Source organism: Euprymna scolopes, chromosome 36, assembly GCF_053919585.1.
Source record: "Euprymna scolopes isolate OS-2025 chromosome 36, ASM5391958v1, whole genome shotgun sequence".
Classification (NCBI taxonomy): domain Eukaryota; kingdom Metazoa; phylum Mollusca; class Cephalopoda; order Sepiida; family Sepiolidae; genus Euprymna; species Euprymna scolopes.
In genome coordinates this window covers 85,429,965-85,455,963 of record NC_136517.1, presented here as the reverse complement: position 1 = coordinate 85,455,963, position 25,999 = coordinate 85,429,965, and the positions used below count along the sequence as shown (strand labels likewise).

Genomic DNA, 25,999 nt, shown 5'->3' with positions numbered 1-25,999 from the left:
TGATTTGCAATTAACTGTAAAGGTTTTGTTTTAATTGATCTAATTAGCCGTAATTTGCAATTAACTGTAAAGGTTTTGTTTTAATTGATCTTATTAGCCGTAATTTGCAATTAACTGTAAAGGTTTTGTTTTAATTGATCTAATTAGCCGTAATTTGCAATTAACTGTAAAGGTTTTGTTTTAATTGATCTAATTAGCCGTAATTTGCAATTAACTGTAAAAGTTTTGTTTTAATTGATCTAATTAGCCGTAATTTGCAATTAACTGTAAAGGTTTTTTTTTAATTGATCTAATTAGCCGTAATTTGCAATTAACTGTAAAGGTTTTGTTTTAATTGATCTAATTAGCCGTAATTTGCAATTAACTGTAAAGGTTTTGTTTTAATTGATCTAATTAGCCGTAATTTGCAATTAACTGTAAAGGTTTTGTTTTAATTGATCTAATTAGCCGTAATTTGCAATTAACTGTAAAGGTTTTGTTTTAATTGATCTAATTAGCCGTAATTTGCAATTAACTGTAAAAGTCACCCATCACTGTCTTATCTATCTCAGAGTTGGTTCATGGTCTTTGAAACGTTTAGTTGCTATTGACTCTTTGAATGATTTTTTTGTTAGTATTTTTGGAACACTATCTTGCTCGTTCGAATACTTTGTCACAAGGTCAATGTTGTTGAGGTGGGTCCTTTGAATACTGCGTTGTTAGTTTGAATAACGTGTCACAATTTGTTGTGGCCCTAGGAAAGGGTCATAAAGAAAGATTCAAATAACGGGTTTAGATAGAAAAGAATATATTGTACAAGAAAGTGAATACAACCTGTTGTGAGGGCATACACATTCTTATAACCGCTAAGATAGACTTGTCCATTAGGCATATAACCAGCAAGTCTAGACCGCTCAGTGATAGCTATTTCGGATGTCGTACCGATACGACTCCCAATGGACTTACTAACCTTTTCTGTACCACTAACCCTTGCTTGATATAAGCGTTCTTATTTTCACCAAGTCGTCGTGTTTCTATTTTCACCTTTTCCGACTCCACTACACAAACTAAAGGTTTTATATATATATATATTTTTTTTTATTGAAATCCTTTGAGATGAGTAATTTGTTGGGTTTTTTTATTTATTTTTTTATTTATTTATTTATTTATTTGCAGACTGTTATCCTCATCTTTATGGTTGTTCTTTCACTACGTTTCGTCCAACTCATCCTCTGGCCTTCTTCAGGTGATTAACCATGACACGATAGGAATGCTGAGTCTTTTAATTGTATCCTCAGTAATTACTGCCTTCCATAGTTGTTGTTGTCTCACCATGTTTTTGGCCAACTAAACCTTTGGGTAAGATTAAAGCTGCTATCTTCAGACAATGCTCATCTGAAACGCCTCTATCTACTGCGCCACGGGCCCCAAGAGGCAATCAAGGTTGAATTTTTTGATCTTATAAATCCAAGTTTTCGTTCTTATCGGGTCTTCCATCGTTGGGTCCATACCAAATGGTATTATATATATATATATATATATATATATATATATATATATATATATATATATATTGCAAGGTAGTCACCACTTATCAAGGCCTGAAAGCCACTCGGGGATAAGGGTTATTGTGTGTACAGTACGTTAGTATTGGAGATTTGATAAAGTGTGTTACTTAAGGGGGGGGCGGTTCATCAGGAATTTGTTTATTTTGGACTTGAAGACATCCAGGTTGTAGTCAGGTGGGAAACAGGCAAACGGAACAGAGTTCCACAGTCGTGCACTTCTAAGAAAGAAGCTTTGTTCAAGGAATCTACGTTTTGGTTTTGGCACAGATAAAGAGTGGGGAAAATTTTTGACAGTGATTTCAGCTAGACGAGTGTTTATCATGAAAGATTGGCGAGGGGAGACCACAGATTGGAGCTCAGACGAGCACTTGCCATGGAAGTAATGATAAAACAAATACAGGTTCGCAACAAATAGAATGGTATTAAGGTATTAAGGCAGTTATTATTGGGGATACAGTTAAGAGACTCAGCATTCTTATTCCTTAATCACCTGAAGAAGGCCAGAGGATGAGTTGGCCGAAACGTGGTGAAACAAATACAACAACAACAAAGATAAGGATAACAGTCTGCAAATAAATAAAGAAAAGGTTGTTGATGTTTTCTGACTCTTAAGTAAGTCAGACTGTAGTTTCATATTGGATCGCAATAATTCCCCTTGAAAGTATTAGACACAAAGTTTTTATAATGAGATAAGGGGTAAGACCCTATAGCACTTTGTATTTCTCTCGTCACCTCATTCTATGTTGATTCAATTCAACAAATAAAATCAAATGTTTGTTAAAAATGAAATTGATGAATTAAACATAATAACATAGAATACCGTTGAAGAAATTATATTTTATACTTTTTTTTTTGCGCCAGTAATTAATATTGTAAAAATAAAAAAAATGGACCTCTCCTAAATGAAACTCAACGGTGGATTAATTTACCAATTGTTACCGAAACACAAAACTAGTCGATGGGATCTGGCCGCTTTAATTGCACAAAGTTTTGATTCTTTTGCATGGAACGCGTCTTTCTTTATTTGGTTTTACTTCCCATTCATCCCTAATTCCAAGAGTTGGAAGTTCTGCTTCTTTTTTTTTTTTTTTAATTTTCTTCCTTTGAAGATTGTAATATTGGGTATGGGGCAGCCAAATTAGCTGCCAACATTGCCCTGCTTTTTATTGAAATCAGACGAGAGCTCTTTTTAGTATCCTCGCTGTTCCCTTGAGTGCAATTGTCTGGATCTCTTTTGCAATTGGTTCACCAGGAATATTAGTTAGGTAGGACTTCAGGTTCTTCTTCATAAACCCTGTGGCACCTATAATAACTGGTATAATTGATATCTCCCTAAGATTCCAGTTTCTTTTCATATCATACATGAGACCTTCATATTTGGTCTGTTTCTCCCTTTCTGCTCTGTTCAGACCGCCATCATTAGGAACACTCACTTCAACCAAAGTTGTCACTCTGAATTATTCCATTTGGCATAACATATGAGATTGAAGCAAAATTTTACAGCAGGATGCGACAATCAGGCTGGCTTTGGTATTGTGGGAGGTCATGTTGGTGATGTTCTCGATGTATGACCAAATGAAGTAGTTCAGCAATTCAGGTCAGAGGAGAAGAGGGGGTCAGTAAGAGAAGGGCACAAAGTCGTTGCACTTCTTCTGAAGCTATGCCCGAGTCTCTTTGGACTTGTAGGCCAGCACCGAGTACTGCTGCCACACCCAGGGTCTGCCAACGGTCACCTGATTGCACGAGATGATCACCATACTCTTCAACACATCTAGATATGCTTTGGTGTTGACTTTCAAGCCGACTTCGAAGATGTGAGGTGGCATGATGTGGCCCTCACTTGAAACCACACCAAAGACCATAACCGTGGCTGGAAACTTTGTTTTCATCACCTGAGCACGTCCCTGTTATTTGTGGCAATCCAGCAATGTATTTTGAGGGTGCTGGCAATGGTCCTGTTGTCATAACTCGGATCAGTAAAGAGCATAAGTTGTACAGTGGCCCAATCTCACTCGTTGAACATTGTGTCACTTTCAGACATGATAGAAGGCTCTTAGTGCTTTTTTTTTTTTTTTTTTTTTTTTTTATTACATTTTCACCCCATACAAGGCACATTGCCACTTTGGTGTAGGGGGCTACTAACAGGGGCAACAACTACTGGGGTACTATGTAGGGATTTGGGCAGCAAGATGTTGGTTCACGTTGCACTTGAACTTCTGCACGTCAGTACAGTTGGTACTGGAGTAGAAAGATCTTTTACATCTAGGGATCTCTGTAGTGTGGGGGTGGGATTTTGCAGCCTGTCGGGTCTGTTGAGGGTGTTCAAGTCGTGGGGGCACAAGTGCTTGCAGTTCGTCAGAGCATTCACCATTATAATACTTGTAGAACAGGGAGAGGGATGCAACGTTTCGTCGATGGGACAGAGGCTGAAGCTTAGATGCCAGTTCAGGGCCTATCAGATTTGCGACTCTCTTTTGAACCTTGTCAAGGAGCGAGAGACTAGTAGCCGATCCATCAGCCCAAATATGACAGCAATACTCCATACATGGGCGAATGGTTGCCTTATAGAGGTACAGGATACTTTCGGGTGTTAGTAGTTTTCTAGCACGGTAGAGAGAGCCCACCTTCCTTGCAGCGGCCCTGGCAATGCCCTCGATGTAATTGTTCCAACTCATGTTTCCTGTGAACGTTAGGCCAAGGAGCTTGAAAGACATACTCTCAGATAAAGAGTCGTTGGCCATTGCTATAGGTGGCAGAGAAGGTTCTTGTAATTATTGAATGAAACTAGTTTAGTCTTGGCGGCATTGAACGTGACCATCCATTTTTGTCCCCATTCCACTACAGATTGGAGGTCATCCTCTAGTGTTTCTGCCATTTCCTTAGATATGTGTTCATTTGTTTTCCTGTTGTGTCTGTTATAGAGTGTGGTGTCATCAGCATATATACCAATCTCAGAGGAAATTTTGTCGGGGAAGTCATTTATGAATATCAGGAACAGTAGAGGTCCAAGGATAGACCCCTGGGGTACTCCCGCATTTATATCATATTGTTTAGATGTACGACCGTCGAGGACAACCTGGATTTTTCTCTTATCTAAGAAGGATTTAATTATGTTAAGTATTCTACCAGTGATGCCGTATGATCTAATCTTCCTGAGGAGAGCCTCATGCCATACCCTGTCAAAAGCCTTAGATATATCTAGAGCTACCGCTCTGCCCTCCCCCGCTTTGTCCAGTGAATGGTATATACGTTCAGAGATTACAGTTAGGATGTCTGCTGTGGAACAGGCTTGTCTAAATCCATATTGTTGGTCAGTCAGAAGCTCTTGGGGTTTGTACATAACTGGCCAACTAGTATATGCAACAAAAAAGAAAAATGGTTTTCATCAAACAGAAATGGAATCATGTTGTCTTTTCTAGGGCGACAATTTTATCGTTCCACCCTGTATTGGATTGAGGACTCTATTCTGGACCCTATCCAAGATGCAGATGCACTAGCCCCGATATGGCAACAATACTCCATGCATGGACGAATGGTGGCTTTGTACAAGATACTCTCAGGTGCGAGTAGTTTTCTAGACCGATAGAGGGAACCTACCTTCCTTGCTGCAGCCTTTGCAATGTCCTCAATGTATTTGTTTATCACCATTTTCTCCGTAATTTCTTTTAACAACAACATTTTTTCTTATGTACATTTAGGCTATGGATGCTAAACACGCGACATCCCGCACAAATGAAATGGTGTTGTTGTTGCATCGAAACTCAACTGAAGCCCTGGAAGTTATCCAACAGACACAAGAAGCCATTTTGACAAGGCAGCAGCAACTGGAGCGCAAAGAGTTGAGATCTCGCAGCAGAAACAACTTTCGACGACTTCTATTGAGGTAATCATTTTATAGCCATTGAAAGCTGTCCAACACATGCCAGCATGTAAAACAGATGATGATAAGGTTGGAAAAGCACAGCTGATTACAATTGGAAACATAGTAATAATAATTTATTTATTAAATTTTATGATTATTTATAATTATTTTATGATTATTTTATAATTATTTTGATTATTTTATGACAACTTTATAATTATTTTAGGACAACTTTATAATTATTTCATGATTATTTTATAATTATTTTATGATTATTTTATAATTATTTTATGACTATTTTATAATTATTTTATAATTATTTTATGACTATTTTATGATTATTTTATAATTATTTTATGATTATTTTATAATTATTTTGCAGATTTTCTTGCTATAATAGTAAACATAATAATAATCATTTATTTATTACTAGCAAGGGATGCCCAGCATTGCCCGGTCATAAAATATGCTTAAATATGATATTTTTAATTTATCCAGATTTTGTATGCATTATAAAAGAATCAATTCTCTATCGATTATTTCATATAATTTTGTACCCAATATATAGTTATGATTTCAAAAGTAAAAAAAAAATTTGGACTTGATAAAAAGGTTTTCGTTTTGAACAAAAACTTTTTATCATGTCACAATTAACAAGTAACAGAAAAAAGTATGTTGAATATTTTTCCTTTCTTCTGTTTCCTTGCGATGGAGTCTACAATGTGTTGGGTCTGTGTAACAACACTGTTAAAAAAAGCTGTACAACATTACAGATAGAGAATGAGAGAGAGGTTTAAAAAGAAAAGTTTTACATATTTTAATGCTTTCTATACAGGGTGGAACGATAAAATGTGATCAAAAAGAGATCTTGAAGGAGGGGGGGGGGGCATTTCACTCTTGGTGATTTTTAAAGCTTTCCTTTCAGTGATTAAAGCATTATTAGTTGAGTTGTGACAATAGAATATTCTCTCTCTTTCTCTCTGTCTATCCCACTCTCTCTCCCTTTCAGCCTTTCTTATCTATCTATTTATCTATCTATCTATCATCTTCCATTGCTTGTCTTTCTCTTTCATGTCTCTCTTCCCTCACTCTCTCTATACTCTTTTGCTTGCACCCTCTCACTCTCTCTCTCGTCTCACTCTATCGACCTGTCTCTCTCTCTCTCTCTTTTGTTTCTATCTATCCGTCCCCCTTCTTCTATCTCACCTCCCTCTTACTGTCTTTCTCTCAGCGTCTCTCTATCACTCTCACTTATCGTCTCTCTCTCTCTCTCCCCTCTGAGTTTATTTAACTTATTTTTTTTTACTTCGCTTCTTACCCCCTCTATTTCCTTTTCACCTCGTTAGAATTAAAACCACATTCTCTCTCTTCTATATATATGTCTGTGTGTGTGTACATATCAATAATATATAAATACATACACACATATATACACATATCTATACCATACACACACACACACACACTTTTACTTATATTCAAATAATCACTTTATATTTACATAATCACTAGGACTGTGACAACAGCATATCCTTTTCATTGCTTTGACTCTCGAGTATATATCCGATAATATCTTATATGCTTTTATGTAGACTGATGTGGTTCTCGGTTGATTAACTGTGTCTAACTTTATCGGATATATACTCGAGAGTCAGAAAAATGAAAAGAATATGCTGTTGTCACAGCCATAATTATTAGTGATGTGTTTTGCACAAGTCCAATAGGCAGACTGATTTTAAACTTCCTCCCTATTGAAATCCAAGCTGGCATCTCTTTATTTTACTTTTGGCCTCTTTAACTTCACTTGACCTCTCTTCCTGCTATCTTTTTGTAGGAATTGATTTATTGCCCAAACTATGTGCCACTTCCATCTGTACTTAGTTCGACCCTTGTCAAGATTAATATTAGTTGATTTAATCGTCATCCATTATGTCAGCCATGCTAGGTTGTTAAATAAAAATTGTAGTAGTAGTAGTAGTATTAGAAGTAACCTTTTGATAAGAGTTTTTTGGGGTTTTTTTTTTTTGGTTTTTTTTACATAGGCGTCACCACTTATCAAGGCCGATAGGCCACTCAAGGATAAGGGTTAAAGAGTGTAGAGTAGTCAAAAGGACAATATAGTAATCGATAGTAATGGAAGTTCGGTAAATTTGTTAACTTAAGTGGAACAGTTCATCAGAAACTTGTTCACGTTGGACTTGAAGACAACCATATTATAGACAGCTGGAAAGCAGAAAAACAGAAGACAATTCCACAGGCGTGCAGTTCTTAGAAAGAAGCTTTGATCATGGAATCTATGTTTAGGTTTAGGTACAGATAAAGAGTGGGGAAAATTATTGATAATGTTTTCAGCTAGTCTAGTGTTTCTTGTGAAAGTTTGGCGAGGGGGGACCATAGATTGAAGCTCAGTTGAACACTTTCCATGAAAATAATGATAAAGCAGAGACAAACTCGCAACATCTCTTCTGTGAGATAGAGGTTGCAGCGAAGAGAAAAGGACATCTCCCACCAGGTCACGAAGTCTATTTTAACCCTATCAAGGCAGGACAAGTCTTTTCTAGTAGCTCCTGCCCATATGTGGCAACAGTATTCCATCCTTGGACGTATCTGGCTCTTATATAGATAAAGAATTGCATCAGCAGTGAGATATCTACTGGATCGATAGAAGGATCTGAGGCTAATGGACATATTGTTACCTGGTCAAGTTTTTGTGATGACCAGCATACACGAGTCTTACACTTGGTCTTAACATTTGAGTGTCACTTCAAACTGCACTTAGTTCTTCATGTTTAGTTCTTTATGGGAACTGGTTTATTTCATAAATTTTGTGTCATTTCGATCTGCACTTAGTTCAACCCTTGTCAAGATTGACACTAGCTGATATAATCGCCATCCGACATGGGGTTATCCATTGTGTAACAGCTATGTGGCATGGAAGAACACATATTCCTCATAAAAGTATTAAGATATTACAATTTCTTGTAATATCTTAAAACTGTAAAAAAAACATTACATTAAAATTAGAATATGAAAATGTTCTTTCGAAGAGTTTCTAGAGAGTTCTAAATATAGAATATAAAAATGTTCTTTTTCAACAGTTTCTGGAATATTTTAAGCTGTGTTATTCCTTTTTGGAGCATTTCTGGAACTTTCTATTCACCAAAACTATAAAATAACGCTGGTAGCATGAACTCTTTCGTTAGTCAGTTTTAGAGTCAGTTTTAGTCGTTAGGCGATTCCAGGTTGTCAAACGCTAACTAGATTAACTCCGGACAATATTTCCTGGGATCCAGAATCCGGTTGAAAGGAATCTTATAAAAAGAATCAATTAAAAACACCCTCAAAGGAAAACTGGACATTTGATAATTATAAAGATTTTCTGACCAAAAAAATATTGTTAATAACGCTCGATAATTTTTTTCTTCTAAACATAAACAAGATTGAATTAAGAACTTGCTTATCTCCCTTAGATCATTTTTAAATATTTTTATTTTTTTTGTTTTTATGTACGCAATAAATACTTTTTATTTTTTTTTAAACACTGAGTTTTATTTATTTTATATATGTAGCATGTCTAATAACCCATTAAACTCAAACATGTAACAATGATGCATTCTTCGACCCTAAACTGGCACAGATTCTGTGGACACACCTCTTAGTTAATATGGAGATATTCCAATGAAAGCCTCACTAAGATTTGGTAATTTTCTGACCTTTCTGACCAAAGAAATATTGTTAGTAATTCTCAATAACTCGTTTTTTCCTTCTAAACGTACACTAGACTGAATCAAGAACATGATTATCTCCCTTAGATCATTTGTAAATATTTTTGTGTTTCTTTGTTTTATATACAATAAATATTTTTCTTTAAACTCTGTTTTAGTTTCTTTTAATATATGTTGCATTTTTAATAACCCCTTACTCAAAAACATAAATAAAAGAATGCTAGTTTGTTAGATAAATAAAAGAAAAACGTTGAATTTCTTTCTTTTTTTTTTTTTTTTTACTTTTTTGTCAACATTTCAGTCTCCCCTGTCTCTGCCGCGGTTTGCAGACAATCCTTGTTGCTCTTCTTTATGAAATTCATTCGATTGAAAAATTCCACGAACTGAAAATGGACGTACAATTCAAATTAATCAAGTAAGGAAACATTTCTTTCGCTAGGATAATACTCTGGATCCTTTGTGGACTGCACAAAAGAAGAACATGAATCGAAGAACTAGGAAACTAATGACCATGCACATTATCATCTTAGTTGTTACTTTCGCAATATATTGTAAGAAATGAAAGTGTGGTCTGAAATGTTTAAAAAGTTGTTACAAACCTGCCTTGTGCAACTTGTACAAATCTGGGTGGACCAAAAATGAATGAAGAAAAAAAGAAATAAAAATGGCCGCCTTATCTCTTTATATGCCTGTAATATTACCACCTGATATGCAGATGAGATGCTCCTGGTTGGAGATAAAAGAGGGTTGATTTTTCAGAAAAGTTGTTCATTTTGGAGTTGGATTTTGAAGAAGTAAGTTCGATCAGCAGAAGTTCTTTTGAAATTGAGAGAGTAATATCAGACAGTTGAGGTTTTGGACTAAGGAGATTTGGCAGCAGTGTGTCAAATCTAACAATTGAGACTTGACTAATTTGACGACAGAAAGACAAGAATCTCGTTTTAACATTTAATAACTTTATTGATTATTTTCGTTGACTTGTATGAAAAAGAGTTTGGGTTGGAAGAGTTCCTGTATAGGGACGTTGATGAATGATTAGACAGACCTGTTGTAAGAAAAAACAGAACAGGGTTAGTTCATGTGTAGAGATGTATTATATATTACTAGCTGGGGGGGGGAGCTTTACGCAGGCATAAGATACGCTTAAATATGATATTTTAATTTGTCTAGATTTTGTATATATTATTATAGAGTCGTAATTTCAAAAGTAAAAAAAAAAAAGGTGCAATCAGCTAAGATCGAAACCAGAACTGGAGCATTCAAAGCTGGTGACGTTACCACTGTACAAACGTGGCACGCATATGAACCGATTAAAAGTAAACTAAGATGAATGTACAAAATGTTTAACAATTTGTTTCAATTTTGACCCCTTTCTTGACCCCTTAAAAACAGTTTTAATCGGCTAAAGACCCATAAAAGAATGACCTGTAAAAAATCCAATCATTTAGTTTTGGGGGAGATAGAGTTTGAAAATATGGAGACAGACCGACAGACATATAGTCATTTATATATTATACCATTTTTATTGGAATCCTTTGAGATGAGTAATTTGTATTTTTATTTATTTATTTGCAGACTGTTATCCTCATCTTGATAGTTGTTGTTTCATCACATTTTGGCTCACTCATCCTCTGGCCTTCTTCCTCTTGGATGAAAGCAATGGCCCAAACAATTGAGTACATAAATAAAGATCACCTGAGCATTGTGTGAAGATACTGGTTTCAATCCTACCCAAAGCAGGACAGAGGATTAGTTGGCCAAAGCATGGTGAGACAACAACAACTATGGAAGGCAGTAATTACTGGAGATACAGTTCAGAGACTCAGCATTCCTATCATGTTACGGTTAACCACCTGAAGAAGGCCAGAGGAATGGTTGACCAATGAAACAGCAACAACTACTAGGATGAGGATAACAGTTCGCAAATAAATAAATGCAGAGATGTTGATGAAAGATCAGGCAGTCATGTTGAAATGGAGAGTTCATGTATGAAGATCTGAGTTACTAAGTGCTGAAGGGGGGAGACAATAGACAGATAGGAAGTGTCTTACAATAAACAAAGAGATGGGAAATAAACAATGAACCTGTAAGTAATTTTAGATCGAGCCTTTAGGATTTGACAATGACAATAGAAACCTACAGAACAGATAACAAAGGGGACTAACAACACTTGGGGGTATCAATGAGATGCTTAGAGAGAGAAGGGCAGCTTCCGAGTAGACAGGATGAGGGAGCTTCAGATAGCGATGCCGAGAAGAGGAGTTGACAAAAAAGACTATGCAATTAAAAAAAGAATTAAAGATGTTGCATATATAAAAGTGCATTAAGTTGCCGTATATACATTGTAAGATTAAGAAAATGCAATTATAAAATTGTTAAGCTGTGATGCTATAAAGATCTGAGTCACTAAGTGCTAAAGCAGGGGCGACAATAGACAGATAGGAAGTGTCTTACAATAAACAAAGAGATGGGAAATAGCAAACAATGAATCTGTAGATATTTTTAGATCGAGCCTTTTTAGATTTGACAATGACAATAGAAATCTACAGAACAGATAACAAAGGGGACCAACGACACTTGACAGGGGGAGGGGGCAATCAATGAGATACTTAGAGAGGGAAGGGCAGCTCTGATAAGCCTGGGTGGGGAACTTGATATCGCAACACTGGGTAGTGAGTAGAGAGTTGACACCGAGCTGCCGTTGGCAGCAGATGGGAGTTTGAACGCCACTGAAGATGGATCATGGTTTGGATCAGATCGAGAGCAACAACCAGAGATGAATTAATCAAATAACCGACGAAGACGGCTTCAACAGTAGAGATAAATGTGAACCTCAGTATGTAGAGGGCAGTTTCACACACGCCCAGATTCCAACCGATATGTATGTTAAGAATCAACGTCTGTGTTCCCATCGACAGTCGCCAGTGAGAAAGATGACGATCCGGCAATTAGAAGAATAGGTGATGAAAAATTAACGGCACATGATGTTGAGGGTCGGCGGTCTGTCGGGGCGACACATGCAGTGGTCACACATGGATGCATATTGAAATTGATAGTAGAAGCGTGTATTCATGTAAGGATGGGGACAAAATTGATAGAAATTAATTTCTTCTCAATTAATTGGCTGAAACTCACATATTAACTGAGAACCTGCATCTCTGAAATGAGCTTTTTTTTTAATTGTTTTTTGTAATTGCTGCTAATAATTGATATGTGTATATTTTTCTACATTTTGTAATTGCTGCTAATAATTTATATTTTTCTACATTTATTTATTTATTTATTTAAAGCTTTATTAGCTAAAACATGAAAAAAATATGGAAATCCATTTTGATCAGAAAAGGAATTTTAACCCAAGCACTGGAGAAAAAACTCGGAAGATTCTAAACCTTTAGAATACTTGTAGCAATTAAAGAAATCAGTGTTGATTGGGAGTGGTAGGAGTACTTGTTATTTAGAGGGAAAAATAGCAACTGTTTCCACTATAGATGGTTGCGACTGTGATGATGTTGCCTCTAGGATGTAATGTAGGAGTTTACTATAACAAATAAATGTGCGTAAAATATCATTCAGAAGTTACATAAGATATTGGCTAATAGTGTAGACATAATAAATTTGTATTTGGCATCTGTTAGTGCAAACCTAGTGTACTTTGTTGTAAACCTACGGTATTTTGGTCCAGAGGGAAATTTCTGCAATCATTTTATTATATAGTAGAGTAGACAAGATTCAAACAAGCAAGCAAGGATGCCCAGAGTTTTATAATTATTAAGATATTCACAATTTCCTTTTTTATTGCAGGTGCCTGAAGTCAATGCTGAAATATTTTGAGAATTTGAAAACTTTTACCAGCTGTGAAAAGAACAAATGGAATGAAAGTTCAGAGTCAACGTTACAAGAATTATCTGTCCTTCTTACACAGTGGCTGCCACTAAGGAAAGAACTTGCGATTTTAAAGTAATTATTAAAAAAATAATTTAATTATCTACTAAATGAGGAGCTTTTAAAATAGTTGACTAGAATCCGTGTTGAATTTCAATATATACATGAGGAAGGCGTTTTTAAGAGTTTGAGTCTGTAATGTGAAGGAGTTACAAGTTGATTTAATTTTCTTCCAAATGGCTGCGTAAAACATTGAGTGGCTTTTTAAGTAATCCATCTTCCACGCTATAATAAAAACCAATTTTTTTTTTTTACATTTTCACCCCAAACAAGGCACGTTGCCACTTTGATGTAGGAGACTACTATCAGGGACATAAGCTACAGGGGTACTATGTAAGGAGTTGGGCAGTAAGATGTTGGTTCACGTTACACTTGAACTTCTGCATGTCAGTACAGTTAGTGAAGCAGGAACCCAGAAGGGAGTTCCAAAGTCTAGCGGTTCTGGGGAAGAAACTATTGGAGTAGAAGGCTTTCTTACACCTAGGGATCTCTACTGTGAAGGGGTGGGATTTAGCTGCTTGTCGGGTTTTTCAGGGGTATTTACATTGAGGGAGTACAAGTGCTTGCTGCTCGTCAGAGCATTCACCGTTAAAGTACTTGTAGAACAAGCAGAGGGATGCAACATTTCGGTGATGGGACAGAGGCTGAAGTTTAGATGACAGTCGGGACCTATCAGATTGGCAACTTTCTTTTTAACCTTGTCTAGGAGCGAGAGACTAGTAGCAGATGCACCAGTCCAAATATGACAACAATACTCCATACATGGGCAAATAGTGGCCTTATAGAGATACAGGATATTTCCAGGCGTCAGTAGCTTTCTAGCACGGTAGAGAGAACCTACCTTCTTTGCAGCAGTCCTGGCAATACTTTCAATGTAATTGTTCTAACTCATGTCTCCTGTGAACGTTAGGCCAAGGAGTTTAAAAGATGTACTTTCAGATAAAGAGTCATTGGCCATTGCTATTGGTGGTAGAGAAGGTTTCTTGTAATTATTGAAGGAAACGAGTTTAGTCTTGGCAGCATTGAATGTGACCATCCATTTATGTCCCCATTCCACTACAGATCGGAGGTCATCCTCTAGTGTTTCTGCCATTTCTTTAGATATGTGTTCATTTGTTTTCCTGTTGTGTCTGTTATAAAGCGTGGTGTCATCAGCATACATACCCATCTCACAAACAATTTTGTCAGGGAGGTCATTTATGAATATTAGGAATAATAAAGGTCCAAGGATAGACCCTTGAGGCACTCCCGCATTTATATCATATTGTTTAGATGCACGACCTGGATTTTTCTCTTATCTAAGAAGGATTTAATTATGTTAAGTATTCTTCCAGTGATACCGTATGATCTAATTTTCCTGAGAAGACCTTCATGCCATACCCTGTCAAAAGCCTTAAATATATCTAGAGCTACCGCTTTACCCTCCTCTGCTTTGTCCAGTGGATGGTATATACATTCAGAGATTACAGTTAGGATGTCTGCTGTGGAACGCGCTTGTCTAAATCCATATTGTTGGTCAGTCAGAAGTTTAGCATCTGTAAGGTGATGGACTAGAGGTTGGTTAATTATGCTCTCAAATATTTTGGCGAAAAGTGGGAGGAGGCTAATAGGGTGATAATTTACTGGGTCAGTTCTTTTGCCAGAATTCTTGAAAACTGGTACTACAGAAGCAGTTTTCCAGCAGGCAGGAAAGCAAGATTCATTAAGGCATTTGTTGTAAAGCTTGGAGAGAACTGGAGCTACTTCGGCGGCGCACTTTTTTAATAGCACAGCTGGGATGAGATCAGGTTCACATGCTTTTGCAGTGTCAAAATTTCTTATGATAGCATGCACCTGAGCAGGGGTGATTTTCAGATCATCTAGTGTGGCGTCTGTCTGCAAAGAAAAGTCAGGGAAGAGTTGGTTAGCAGGGTCCATTGTGGAGTTGGAGACAAACCGACTGGCAAGCATGGTAGCCTTCTCGGTTGCTGAGCAAAAAACCTCATGATTGTTGGATAGTGGGGGAATTGTTGATTGCCCATTATTTACTAAACTGTTGTAAATTTTCCAGAAGTCACAGGTTCGTAATTTCTACGCTTTGATGCATTTTTCAGTAAATTCTCTCTTAGCTATCGCTATTTCTTTCTTACAGTTACTTCTGGCTTCTATATACTTCTGCCTGTTTGAACTCGACTTATGTCGGTTAAATCTGCGGTACGCATGCTGCCTTTGCGCTATGGCAACTGCACAAGTAGAAGTAAACCATTGAGGAGAGTGGGGCTTGCTTGAAAATAACCAATGTGTATTTATTTGTGTATATATATTAGTGATGGGATGATTCCAATATTTTTCCTGATTCCATACTAAATTCCTGATTCTGATACAATTACCGATTCCGATTCTTTATAGATCTCTAAATATTTAACTATAAGATTATTAAAATAGTTATTTTGTCCTGATTGCCGTAAAAACACAACTTTTAATGTGCCCATATATTTTTTAAAACGTAAGGAAGTGATTTAGAAATTTTAATTTTACTGGAAAATCAATAAATATTTATTATTTCATTATTACTGCCAGATGATTTTTCTTAAACCAAAATAAAGTGAAAAAAGATAATTAAAGGAATCGTTTTTAGCATTGGAAAATAGGCATAGATTTTTCCGATACCGATAGTCCAAAAAGTTCCGATTTTGCCAATTCCTGATTCCGATTAATCGTCCCAACACTAAAATATATATATATATATATATATATATATATATAGTTTGTTCATTATACAAACATTATTGGTTACATATGTGCATACATGTTTCAGTGGAATCCGAATTCAAGGATAACACCTCATCAGACAAAAAAAGAATTGATATCGAATATCTGATGAAGTGTTTTTTTGGGGTTTTTTTTTACACAGTGATCACCACTTATCAAGGCCCGGAAGCCACTCAGGGATAAGGGTTATTGCAAGTACATTATGTTAGTGTGGAGATTTGATGAAGTGTTTACTTAAGAGGGCGGTTCATTAGGAATTTGTTAACATTGGACTTGAAGACATCCAATTTGTTATCCTTGAATTGGAATTCCCCTGAAACATGTATGCACATATGTAACCAATAATGTTTGTATAATGAACAAACTATATACCAGCTCTGTCCTACATTGAGCACTCTTTAATGATCAGGCGAGTTTCATTGTATTTACATCTAGGAAACCAATTGATACAACCATATATATATATATATATATATATATATATATATATATATATATACATTTAAGGTAGGGAGATATCTAAAAATGAAGAGCAATTGAATTTCAACAAAGGTCGTTGATAGTGCTCAATCAAAGAGAGCAAATTATATTTTTTAATTATTCTTTATGTAAATACAGTCATATGTTGCTACGATGTGCAGCCCGTTTCGATCATAATAGATCTCATCAGGCAAGAAAAATTAAAAATGGTTCAGGACCATTTTCAATTTTAGAGGAGATAAACTTAGCCATGACTTGCGTGAAGCGAAGTTAAAGATCTTATGGATTTAAAATTAATTACCTTCTTATATGATGCGCAGAAATTACACACTTCCGTTATTTTATCCTTTCTATTTCCTCTTCTTATTTTGTCATATTTTCCCCCTTTTTTTTATTTCATCCCTTTTAACAAACAACTTCTTCTTGACATTATCACTCACCTTTTATTTCTTTCTCTCTTTTTAAATTCTAATTTCAATTGTTTTAAATATACGTTTTCTCCCACCCCCATTCCCTTCTCCTTTTTTCCTCTCTCTCTCCTCCCCTCTCCCCCTTTCTATCTATTACACCAACTCTTGATTTTTAATATTCGTATGTAATCAAAAATCTTACAGTTTATTTTGGCTTAAATTGTCTGACGACATGGGCTGGATAATTTGTTTATCCCTTTTATAGAAACAATCTTGTAATGATTTAAGCAAATACTCCCGAGGTCCTGGATATGACCTTAAACTATATCCAGTGGTGAGGCCCCAGCTTGCAGGCTTTGAGGAGTGTGGAGCCACCCTTTAATTGCCATTGCTCCCAGGTCCACTCTGACCCGGAGTCTGTTAGGGTCCCAACTAATGGTTAAATAGAAACCGACTTGGAAACAACAAATATATTCTATTAAAAAATTTTTCTTCAAAATCTTTGGCATTGCTCCCAAGTCCACTCTGACTCGGAGTGGTAGTACCTGTTAGGGTCCCAACTATGGGTTAAATAGAAACCGACTTGAAAACAACAAATATATTCTATCAAAAAATTTTTCTTCAAACTCTTTGGATTCGGCATTAAATAACCTGAAAAGGGTTGATATGCCGTAAAACAAAAACAACCAACAACAAATACTCCCGAGGTTGAAATGATAAATATATATATATACTAGACCACCCGTGACCCGTTGGGTCAGTACGTTATATTAGCTATGGAATTCATGTATGAGCGTGACACTTGTGGCATAAAGAAAATAGTTTTTTTTTACATAACAGAAGCATTTCTATGAAAGTATATTAAAATGAAAAAAGAATATAGATAGATTTCTATGAGTCGTTCTGTTTATTATAATTGTTATTTTTTTTTAAATTACAGTTACTGAATTATAAGTGGTTGGTCATACTTATAGGTAAATATGCACTGAACAGGTATCATAATCCTTATTATAGTTAAATTCAAATTTTGATATATCATCTTTTAAATGAAATTGTTAGTTGAAAGTACAGAATAATAAAAAAAACACTCTCCACATGTTAATAATGGCTTTTTAAATAGAAAATGAAAATAAAATGTAACTTTTTCATTTAATTTAAGCAAACATTCAGTACCCATTATGTAAAGGAAAACACTATTTAATGTAATAGAAATGTGTGCATTTACCGATTCAGCTTTCCGTTTGGAAATGTAAGCAGACGACTTTAAAAAACATGGGAAGAAGAAAAAGAAATTTTTTTTGTAATAACGCCCTCTAGTAAAAAGGTCTGCATTAGTTAAGGGGGATAACTCTATCCAGTTTTACATCGCTGCCTTTTTCTCTCTCTCACACATACACGTAACTATTTCTCGCGTACGTAACGAAAACAGAGGGAGTAGGAGTGTTGAAATCTATTAGAGGGAAAGTGAGAGGTGTTTTCTTTCCATAAATTGTATAGGGTAATATTTCATATTATCAATAGATTCATAGATAAATAGATTTTATAATATATATTATAATTATCTATGAATCTATGTATTATTTGTATATATAAATAACTATTTGATCAAATTAAATTAAATTGTTTGTATTAAAAGCGATATAAAAATTCCGGAATTGGAATAACGGATTGAAGACGTTGCTATTTACGCATGCGCAACCGGATGTTGAAAACCGGAAATCTGATTGCAAACATACAAGATCCATAGACTTTTAGTATTATATAGATTGGGTGAAACATTGGGAAAATGGCACTCAAAATGAGGATAGTTGTCCGATTAATCCAAAAATCCATCTAAAAAATTCAGAAAAAATAATAATGTGTTATCTTAGTCCTAATTTCCGCGTTATTAAACAATTTTTAAAATGTCTTTTTTTAATGCTCCTTTGTGTTGTAACAATGTCTGTTTTGAAAAAAATCATTCTATCCTTTGGTCCAAAATGGCTTCATGTCCTTCCCTTCATACAAGCAACACTTTCAGTGGTCTTGGGACAAACAATGCGAATTGTTTTGTAACGTTCATTAATCACTCAAGGATGAAACATTTAAAATGCAGATCGATCAACTGATGACGCATACAACAAGGAGTGGCTGGTCAACATGTTGTTCATCAGGTCCACCCATAAGTAAGAAATTTATAGGTTGTTTTAGATATTAACATGATACACACACATACATATATATATATATCCACACGTGTGTGTATATCATGTTAATATCTAAAACAGCTTAAAAAAATATATAATGATATATATATATATAATAAATATGATATATTTATATAATGATAAATATATATATAATAAATATGATATATTTATATAATGATAAATATATATATATATATAATAAATATGATATATTTATATAATGATAAATATGATATATTTATATAATGATAAATATGATATATTTATATAATGATAAATATGATATATTTATATAATGATAAATATGATATATTTATATAATGATAAAATATATATATATATATAATGATAAATATAATATATTTATATAATGATAATATATATATATATAATGATAAATATGATATATTTATATGATAATATATATATATATATAATGATAAATATGATATATTTATATAATGATAATTTATATATATATATAATGATAAATATGATATAGTTATATAATGATTATATATATATAATGATAAATATGATATAGTTATATAATGATAATATATATATATATATAATGATAAATATGATATATTTATATAATGATAATATATATATATAATGATATATTTATATAATGATATAATATATATATATATATATAATGATAAATATGATATATTTATATAATGATAATATATATATATAATGATATATTTATATAATGATATAATATATATATATATAATGATAAATATGATATATTTATATAATGATATAATATATATATATAATGATAAATATGATATATTTATATAATGATATAATATATATATATATATATTTAGTAATGTGATTGATAATTTAAAATTTAAAAATCAAATTATAATTAAATTAAAAATCCGTTTCATAAGAAAGAACAACAACAAAATCAATTATTTGTACGATCGTTTCGTAAAACAGTGTTTTTATTGTGGTAGACATCAAGTTACGGACAATAATTATTACATATAGTTCTTTAATAAACAAGGTTTCCTCGTCAGCAAATTGGGAAGGGTTTTTATTAAATTTAAAGGACACTATAAATAAACCTAGCATTAAAAGTAAGGCAGATGTATCTGGAAAAAATTGAAACAAAGGTCTGGATTTAAAATTGATAAGAAAATTAATATGGGTTAGAGATAGAAAAGAAATAGAGTAAAATATAAATTTGGTTTAAGTACAATATTATACATACACACATACACAAATATATACATGCATATATATGAAAAAAATGACACATATATACATATACATAGATATACAGGTATATACATAGAAATATAGGTACAAAAATTTACCTTTTAATTTTTCGCCTTTTGAAATCAGGAACTATGGTTAAAGTACTCATATAGATGTTTGCTATAGCTTTTCACCTTATCAAATGATGAATTTTCAAAAGGGACGCCCGTGCAATAAATTATTTCCGTTAGCATACTTTTGATTTAAAGGCCACGGTTTATAATTCGAATGTTGTTTTTATAATTACATAATGCAAGGGGGATAATTAGTCATATTTTCTTTAATTAAAGGATGCAAGGGGGATAATTAGTCTAACTCAATTTATTACAAAAAAAAAAAAATTGTAATCTATTTTTACTAATAAGTAATTTTTAATGATTTAAGGTGGTTTATATTTATTAAATTTAAAATAACGTTTATGACTGTATGTGAATATTAGTTCCTGTCTTGAATTTAATAGGGTGGTTGCATTTTTTATATCTTCATATTTTAAAATGTCTACCACAATAAAAACACTGTTTTCCGAAACGATCGTACAAATAATTGATTTTGTTGTTGTTCCTTCTTATGAAACGGATTTTTAATTTAATTATAATTTGATTTTTAAATTTTAAATTATCAATCACATTACTAAATATTAAATTAGCTCTAGGATATTTACCTATCGAGCTTATTATATATCTAAATTACAATGAGCACTTTTTCTTTCCTGTATTTTAATTAAACTAGTAATTTCACTATTACATTAAAATACACTCAGCTCTTTAGACTATTGTTCTAATCTCCTTTAGATATATATATATATATATATATAGTAGCTTTCTTTCAGTCTTGACAGACTATGGATATCCACTGTAAGGATGCCTGTGTGTGAAATCTTTCTGGCAGATTAGGGTTAGGAATTTTTGTGGCAAGACTTGCACAATCTCCAACCACAGATCTCCTGAATCAGCATTGTTAAATATCAGTGGCAAGTGGAGGTTCAGGACGACTAGAAACAAATGCCGTTTATATATATTAGTGTAGTGTTGGGACGATTAATAATTGGGAATAAAAAAATCAGAGCTTTTTGGGGTATCGGAATCGGAAAAATTTGAGCCCATTTTCTGATGCTAAAACCGATTCCTTAAATTATCTTTTTTATATTTAATTTTAGTTTAAGAAACAGGGTCCACATCTTTTTTTTTTTTTTTTTTTTTTTACACAGGAATCACCATTTATCAAGGCCCGGAGGCCACTCGAGGATAAGGGTTAATGTATATACAATAGTCAATGTGATTATAGCGTTTTTAACATAGGTGGTGGGTTTTTTTGTAGGTTGGATTACATAGGGGGACGATTTATCAAAAACTTGTTTACATTGGACTTGAAGACAATCAGATTGTAGTCACCTAGAAGCAGGCCAACGGAAGAGAGTTCCACAGGCGTGCAGTTCTAAGAAAGAAGCTCTGCTCATGGAATCTACATTTAGGTCTAGGCACAGATAAAGAGTGTGGGAAACTATTGGTAGTGGTTCTGGCTAGACGAGTGTTTTTCATGAAAATTTGGCGAGAGGGAACTATAGATTGAAGCTCAGATGAGCACCTGCCATGGAAATAACAATAAAGAAGAGACAGGCTCGCAATGTCTCTTTTGTGAGAAAGAGGTTGCAGGGAAGGAAAAAGGGCATCCCCCACTTAGCTACGAAGTCTGTTTTGAACTCTGTCAAGACAGGATAAGCTGTTTTTAGCAGCTCCAGCCCAAATGTGGCAATAGTAATCCATCATTGGCCGTACCTGGCTTTTATATAGGAAGAGAATTGCATCAGTAGTGAGATATCTACTGGAACAGTAGAAGGATCCTACCATTTTCCCAGCGATCTTGGCAACAGATTTGATATATGTGTTCCATTTCAGATCGGGAGTAAAGGTCAAGCCCAGAAGCTTATCAAAACATGAAGCGTCCCCAAGATGAGAGTCATTCATTTCAATTGATGCCAGATGGGGATCAGAGCGTTGATGATGTAAGGATAGAAACTTGGTTTTAGATACGTTAAAAGTAACCAGCCACCTCTTCCCCCATTGTAGCACTCGCTCAAGATCAGAGGAGAGTGAATCAGAGAGAACTTGGTCATTTACAATCTTTAATGTGCTACCATAGATATTGGTGTCGTCAACATAAATCTCTATGAATGATGTAAGGATTTGATTTGGAAGATCATTGATGTAGATTAGGAAGAGAGTTGGGCCCAGGATGGACCTCTGAGGGACCCCAGTTAATACCGAGAGCTTCTGATTTCTGCCCGTCAATGACTACTTTTATAAACCTATCCGAGAGAAATGATTTAATAATTGAGAAGACATTTCCAGCTATACCATAGCTTGAGATCTTGTGAAGTAAACCTTTGTGTCATACCTTATCAAAGGCCTTTGATATGTCAAGAGCAATTGCCCTGGAGAGGAAGCCTGTGAGATAAAACTGTAAGCACGTCTGCTGTAGATCTAGCAGAACGGAAAACATATTGCATGTCACTAAGAAGGTTGTTTTTGCTGAGTTGACGACTTCTCTGTTTAATTATTTTTTATAGATTGAGTACTATTATATAAAGACAGTAAAGATTCTTTGGACTTAAACCTGTAGATATTCGAACCTGACTCGAATTATCTCTATCTCAACTATTATATAAAAGAAACTTTGTGTGTGAATTTGTTCCCCATGGACTCTGAAACGGCAGGGCCGACTTTTGACTTTTATGAAATTTGACACAAATGTACTTTATGTGCTTGGCAGTGTTCTTAGATAGGTTTTGTATTGGAATGCCTTCAATAAGTATCGATAATCCAAAAAATCCGATGAAAGAAGGAACAGACAATTTTAACCAAAGTTAACACCTTGTACCGCCTAACATCACAAGTGCATTTGAGAAGTTTTATTACTACACAAGCCGAAAAGTCCGGCATATAAAATCAATAGTAGGTGCTTTAATATAACAAGGGAACATTCTAAATAAATGTTTCTGTTCAAAGAACAATTGAACCATGATACTTGATTTTTTTCATTTTAAAATTAAATTCAAACCATTTTCACCGCACAAGTAGAAAGGTCAGGCATATAAAATCAACAACAGAATCGTTGATATGACAGGGGCATGTTCGAAATGAATGTTTCTGTTTAGCGCACAGTTGAACCATTGTACTTGACTTTTTTATTTTAAACTTAAATTCAAGCCATTATCACCCGACAAGCAGTAAGGTCAGGCATATAAAATCAATAGTAAGTTCTTTGATATGACAGGGGTGCGGTTGACTGAACCATTATACTTGACTTTTGCATTTTAAACTTTAATTCAAGCCATTATATATGAAAAAATAATTTTATATAAGCCACAGTAGGTTATTTACAGTATAACGTAGACTAAAATGTATTGTGGAATAATTCGCTGCGGAGAGGCATGTGAAGCTTCCTCACTGTGCACTGCAATTAGTCCCCAGCTGGAACAGACAATCAATTTGATTGAAAAATGAGCGATTTCACCGATTTCGATGGCTATAAAAATATGGGAGTGGGAAACATTCGTTGATCATCATTTAATCCCGGGCAACGTCGGGTCTCCCTGCTAGTATACAGCAAAATTAAATGATGAAAAATAAACATTTGCATTATTTATTGAATCATCAAATGTTCAAAACAGATTTATTTAGGAGATAGGTATGGAATATTAGATAGAGAACTGAAGAAATGAATAAGTTTAATTGTATGAAAAATCCTTTTGATGTTGGAACAACAAAGGAGTCTTTTGTTCTTGGCCAGTCAAGAAACGAATAACCATAAAAGGTAATGGACCAATCAGAGATCGGCTTCCTCCCCCTCCTCCCACCATCATGTTGCTTAGTTATTTACACCTTTTGTTGTGTGAACATTAATGCACTTGTAGGACAGGAATTGACTACAGCCGAAATAATCAGATTATTTTCATTGTTTTTTTTGTTTGTTTTTTTTTTTTTGGTTTTTTGTTGTTTTTTTTATATGTCAATGAAATTTCAGTAGAATAATTCTCAGACATTTTTTTAGGTCCATTATGAAAGGCAAAAGACCTGCCCTTTTCTTTCTAGACAATTTTAGTAATTTTCTTTATTTCAGTTTAAAAAATAAATATTTAAATAAATTTTTCAAGAAAAAAAAAAATTATTTTCTAAAAAAAATATAATTTCAAATACAAATTTTTAAATAAAAGTATTTTAAAAAGAAAACATATATATTTCCTTTATTTAATTTTAAAAGATACTTAAAAAAAAAAAAAACTGAATAAATTTTCAAAGAAAAAAATTATTTTCAAGTAAAAAAAAAATTATTTACAAGATTTACAAAATTGATATATTTTCTTTCTTTTATTAAAAAAAACTAAATAAATTTTCAAGAAAAATAGTTTAAAGTAAAAAATATTTTAAAGTAAAAAAAATGGATAAAAATTATTCAATTAAAATTATTTTCAAGTAAAAACTTATTTTAAAGAAAAAATATCTATTCTTTTTTTTTTTCATTAAAAACAAACTAAATAAATTTTCAAGAAAAATATATTTTCAAGAAAAATTAGTTTAAAGTAAAAAAAATATATAATAAAAATTATGTAATTAAAAAAGTTATTGAAAAATATTTTTTTTTTTTATTAATAAACATATTTTCAAAAAAAAGAAAAAAATGGGGAGCGATAAGGAAAGTCCTTATTGACTTGCCTCCCCACAAGGGCTAAGTTAAACACAAGGCCGTTTTTTTTTTTGTTTTTTTTTTTGTGGGTGATACCCATTTCTCCAAAAAGGGAAACTTTCAAAAGGGATAAAAATAAAAATTGCTTCGTCAAGAAGGGCTTCTTCTCCTCTAAGGATAGAACAGATACTACACCTTGATTTTAATTACCTTCTCTGTCTTTCACTTCCTTTTTAACTTCCGCTTTTGATCAAATTTTTCGAATTAAATATTTTTTATTTTAAAAACAACATATTACTTTTTTCTTCTATGTTTTCTAGAATTTTTAGAACATCTTGTGGTCTCTGGCCTTGGTCAGGTCAATTCGTACAACGATAATGCACTTCTAAGACAAAATTTGACAAATTTTTAGGAAAAAATATATTTTCAAGAAAAAATGTAATAAAAAAAAAAAAAAGGAGACCTATACAGAAGGGAACGATAAAAATGTCACCCTAGAAAAGACGATATGATTCCATTTCCGTTCAATAAAAACCGATTTTCTTTTTTTGTTGCAGACCATCAACTAGTTGGCCAGTTGTGTACAAATCCCAGGAGCGATAGGAACCTTCTATCATGTCTGAAAGTGACACAATGTTCAACGAGCAAGATATTGTTATACATCTTATGAGATGACTGACCAATTTTTATGATTTCAGGTTCAAATGACAGCTACAGCAGGAATTGGAATACAATCTACTAAAGCCTGATTGTCATAGTTGGTGAATTTCAAAAAAGCAATCTGGACGTGAGGACATTTTAGAGGAATTATATGCAATAAAATTCTGTTTTAAACTTGGAAAAATGCCACAGAAACGTATGGAACACTTTAGACTGCTTTTGGACCATCTTGCATGAATTGAGCATCAGTTTTTTGAGTGGCATAAGAGAATCAAGGAAGGCAGGAAGTCTGTGAGGAATGATGAGGAGTGTGGGAGGAGTAAGGAAGTCAAAACACCAGAATTGATTGGCCAAATAAAGAATTTTATGGATAAGGACCGTCGTGTGTATATGGAGACAGTAAGTGCAAAGTTTGATGTTGGTGTGAAAACTATACACATAATTATTCGCGAGGAATTGAAGATGCAGA

At 33.7% G+C, this 25,999-nt stretch overlaps 2 protein-coding genes across 11 annotated transcripts in view; one reads left to right on the top strand and one right to left on the bottom strand.

Moving 5' to 3' along the window:
- The window catches only part of LOC145260655 (endoplasmic reticulum membrane-associated RNA degradation protein-like), a 90,792-nt gene extending 77,644 nt beyond the window's left edge, over positions 1-13,148 (top strand). For 5 of the 6 annotated variants that reach the window (XM_080118995.1, XM_080118993.1, XM_080118997.1 and 2 more), the window contains 3 exons: positions 5,246-5,430; positions 9,436-9,549; positions 12,936-13,148. In XM_080118995.1, the coding sequence (XP_079975121.1) occupies positions 5,246-5,430; positions 9,436-9,549; positions 12,936-13,095 (459 nt within the window). In that variant the 3' untranslated portion in view covers positions 13,096-13,148. Of the gene's footprint in view, positions 1-1,155; positions 1,226-5,245; positions 5,431-9,435; positions 9,550-12,935 lie in introns of those variants that run through there. The other variant, XM_080118996.1, reaches the window with a different exon arrangement.
- The window catches only part of LOC145260656 (WD repeat-containing protein 26-like), a 250,775-nt gene that overhangs the window by 32,114 nt on the left and 192,662 nt on the right, over positions 1-25,999 (bottom strand). For 2 of the 5 annotated variants that reach the window (XR_013864346.1, XM_080118998.1), the window contains one exon: positions 10,069-10,179. The exons of 2 other annotated variants lie outside the window; for them this stretch is intronic. Coding sequence is in view for 2 of the 3 variants with exons in the window: in XM_080118998.1 (XP_079975124.1) it covers positions 10,076-10,179 (104 nt within the window). In the remaining variant the exon portion in view is untranslated. Of the gene's footprint in view, positions 1-10,068; positions 10,180-12,823; positions 14,952-25,999 lie in introns of those variants that run through there. One more of the 5 variants, XM_080119002.1, reaches the window with a different exon arrangement.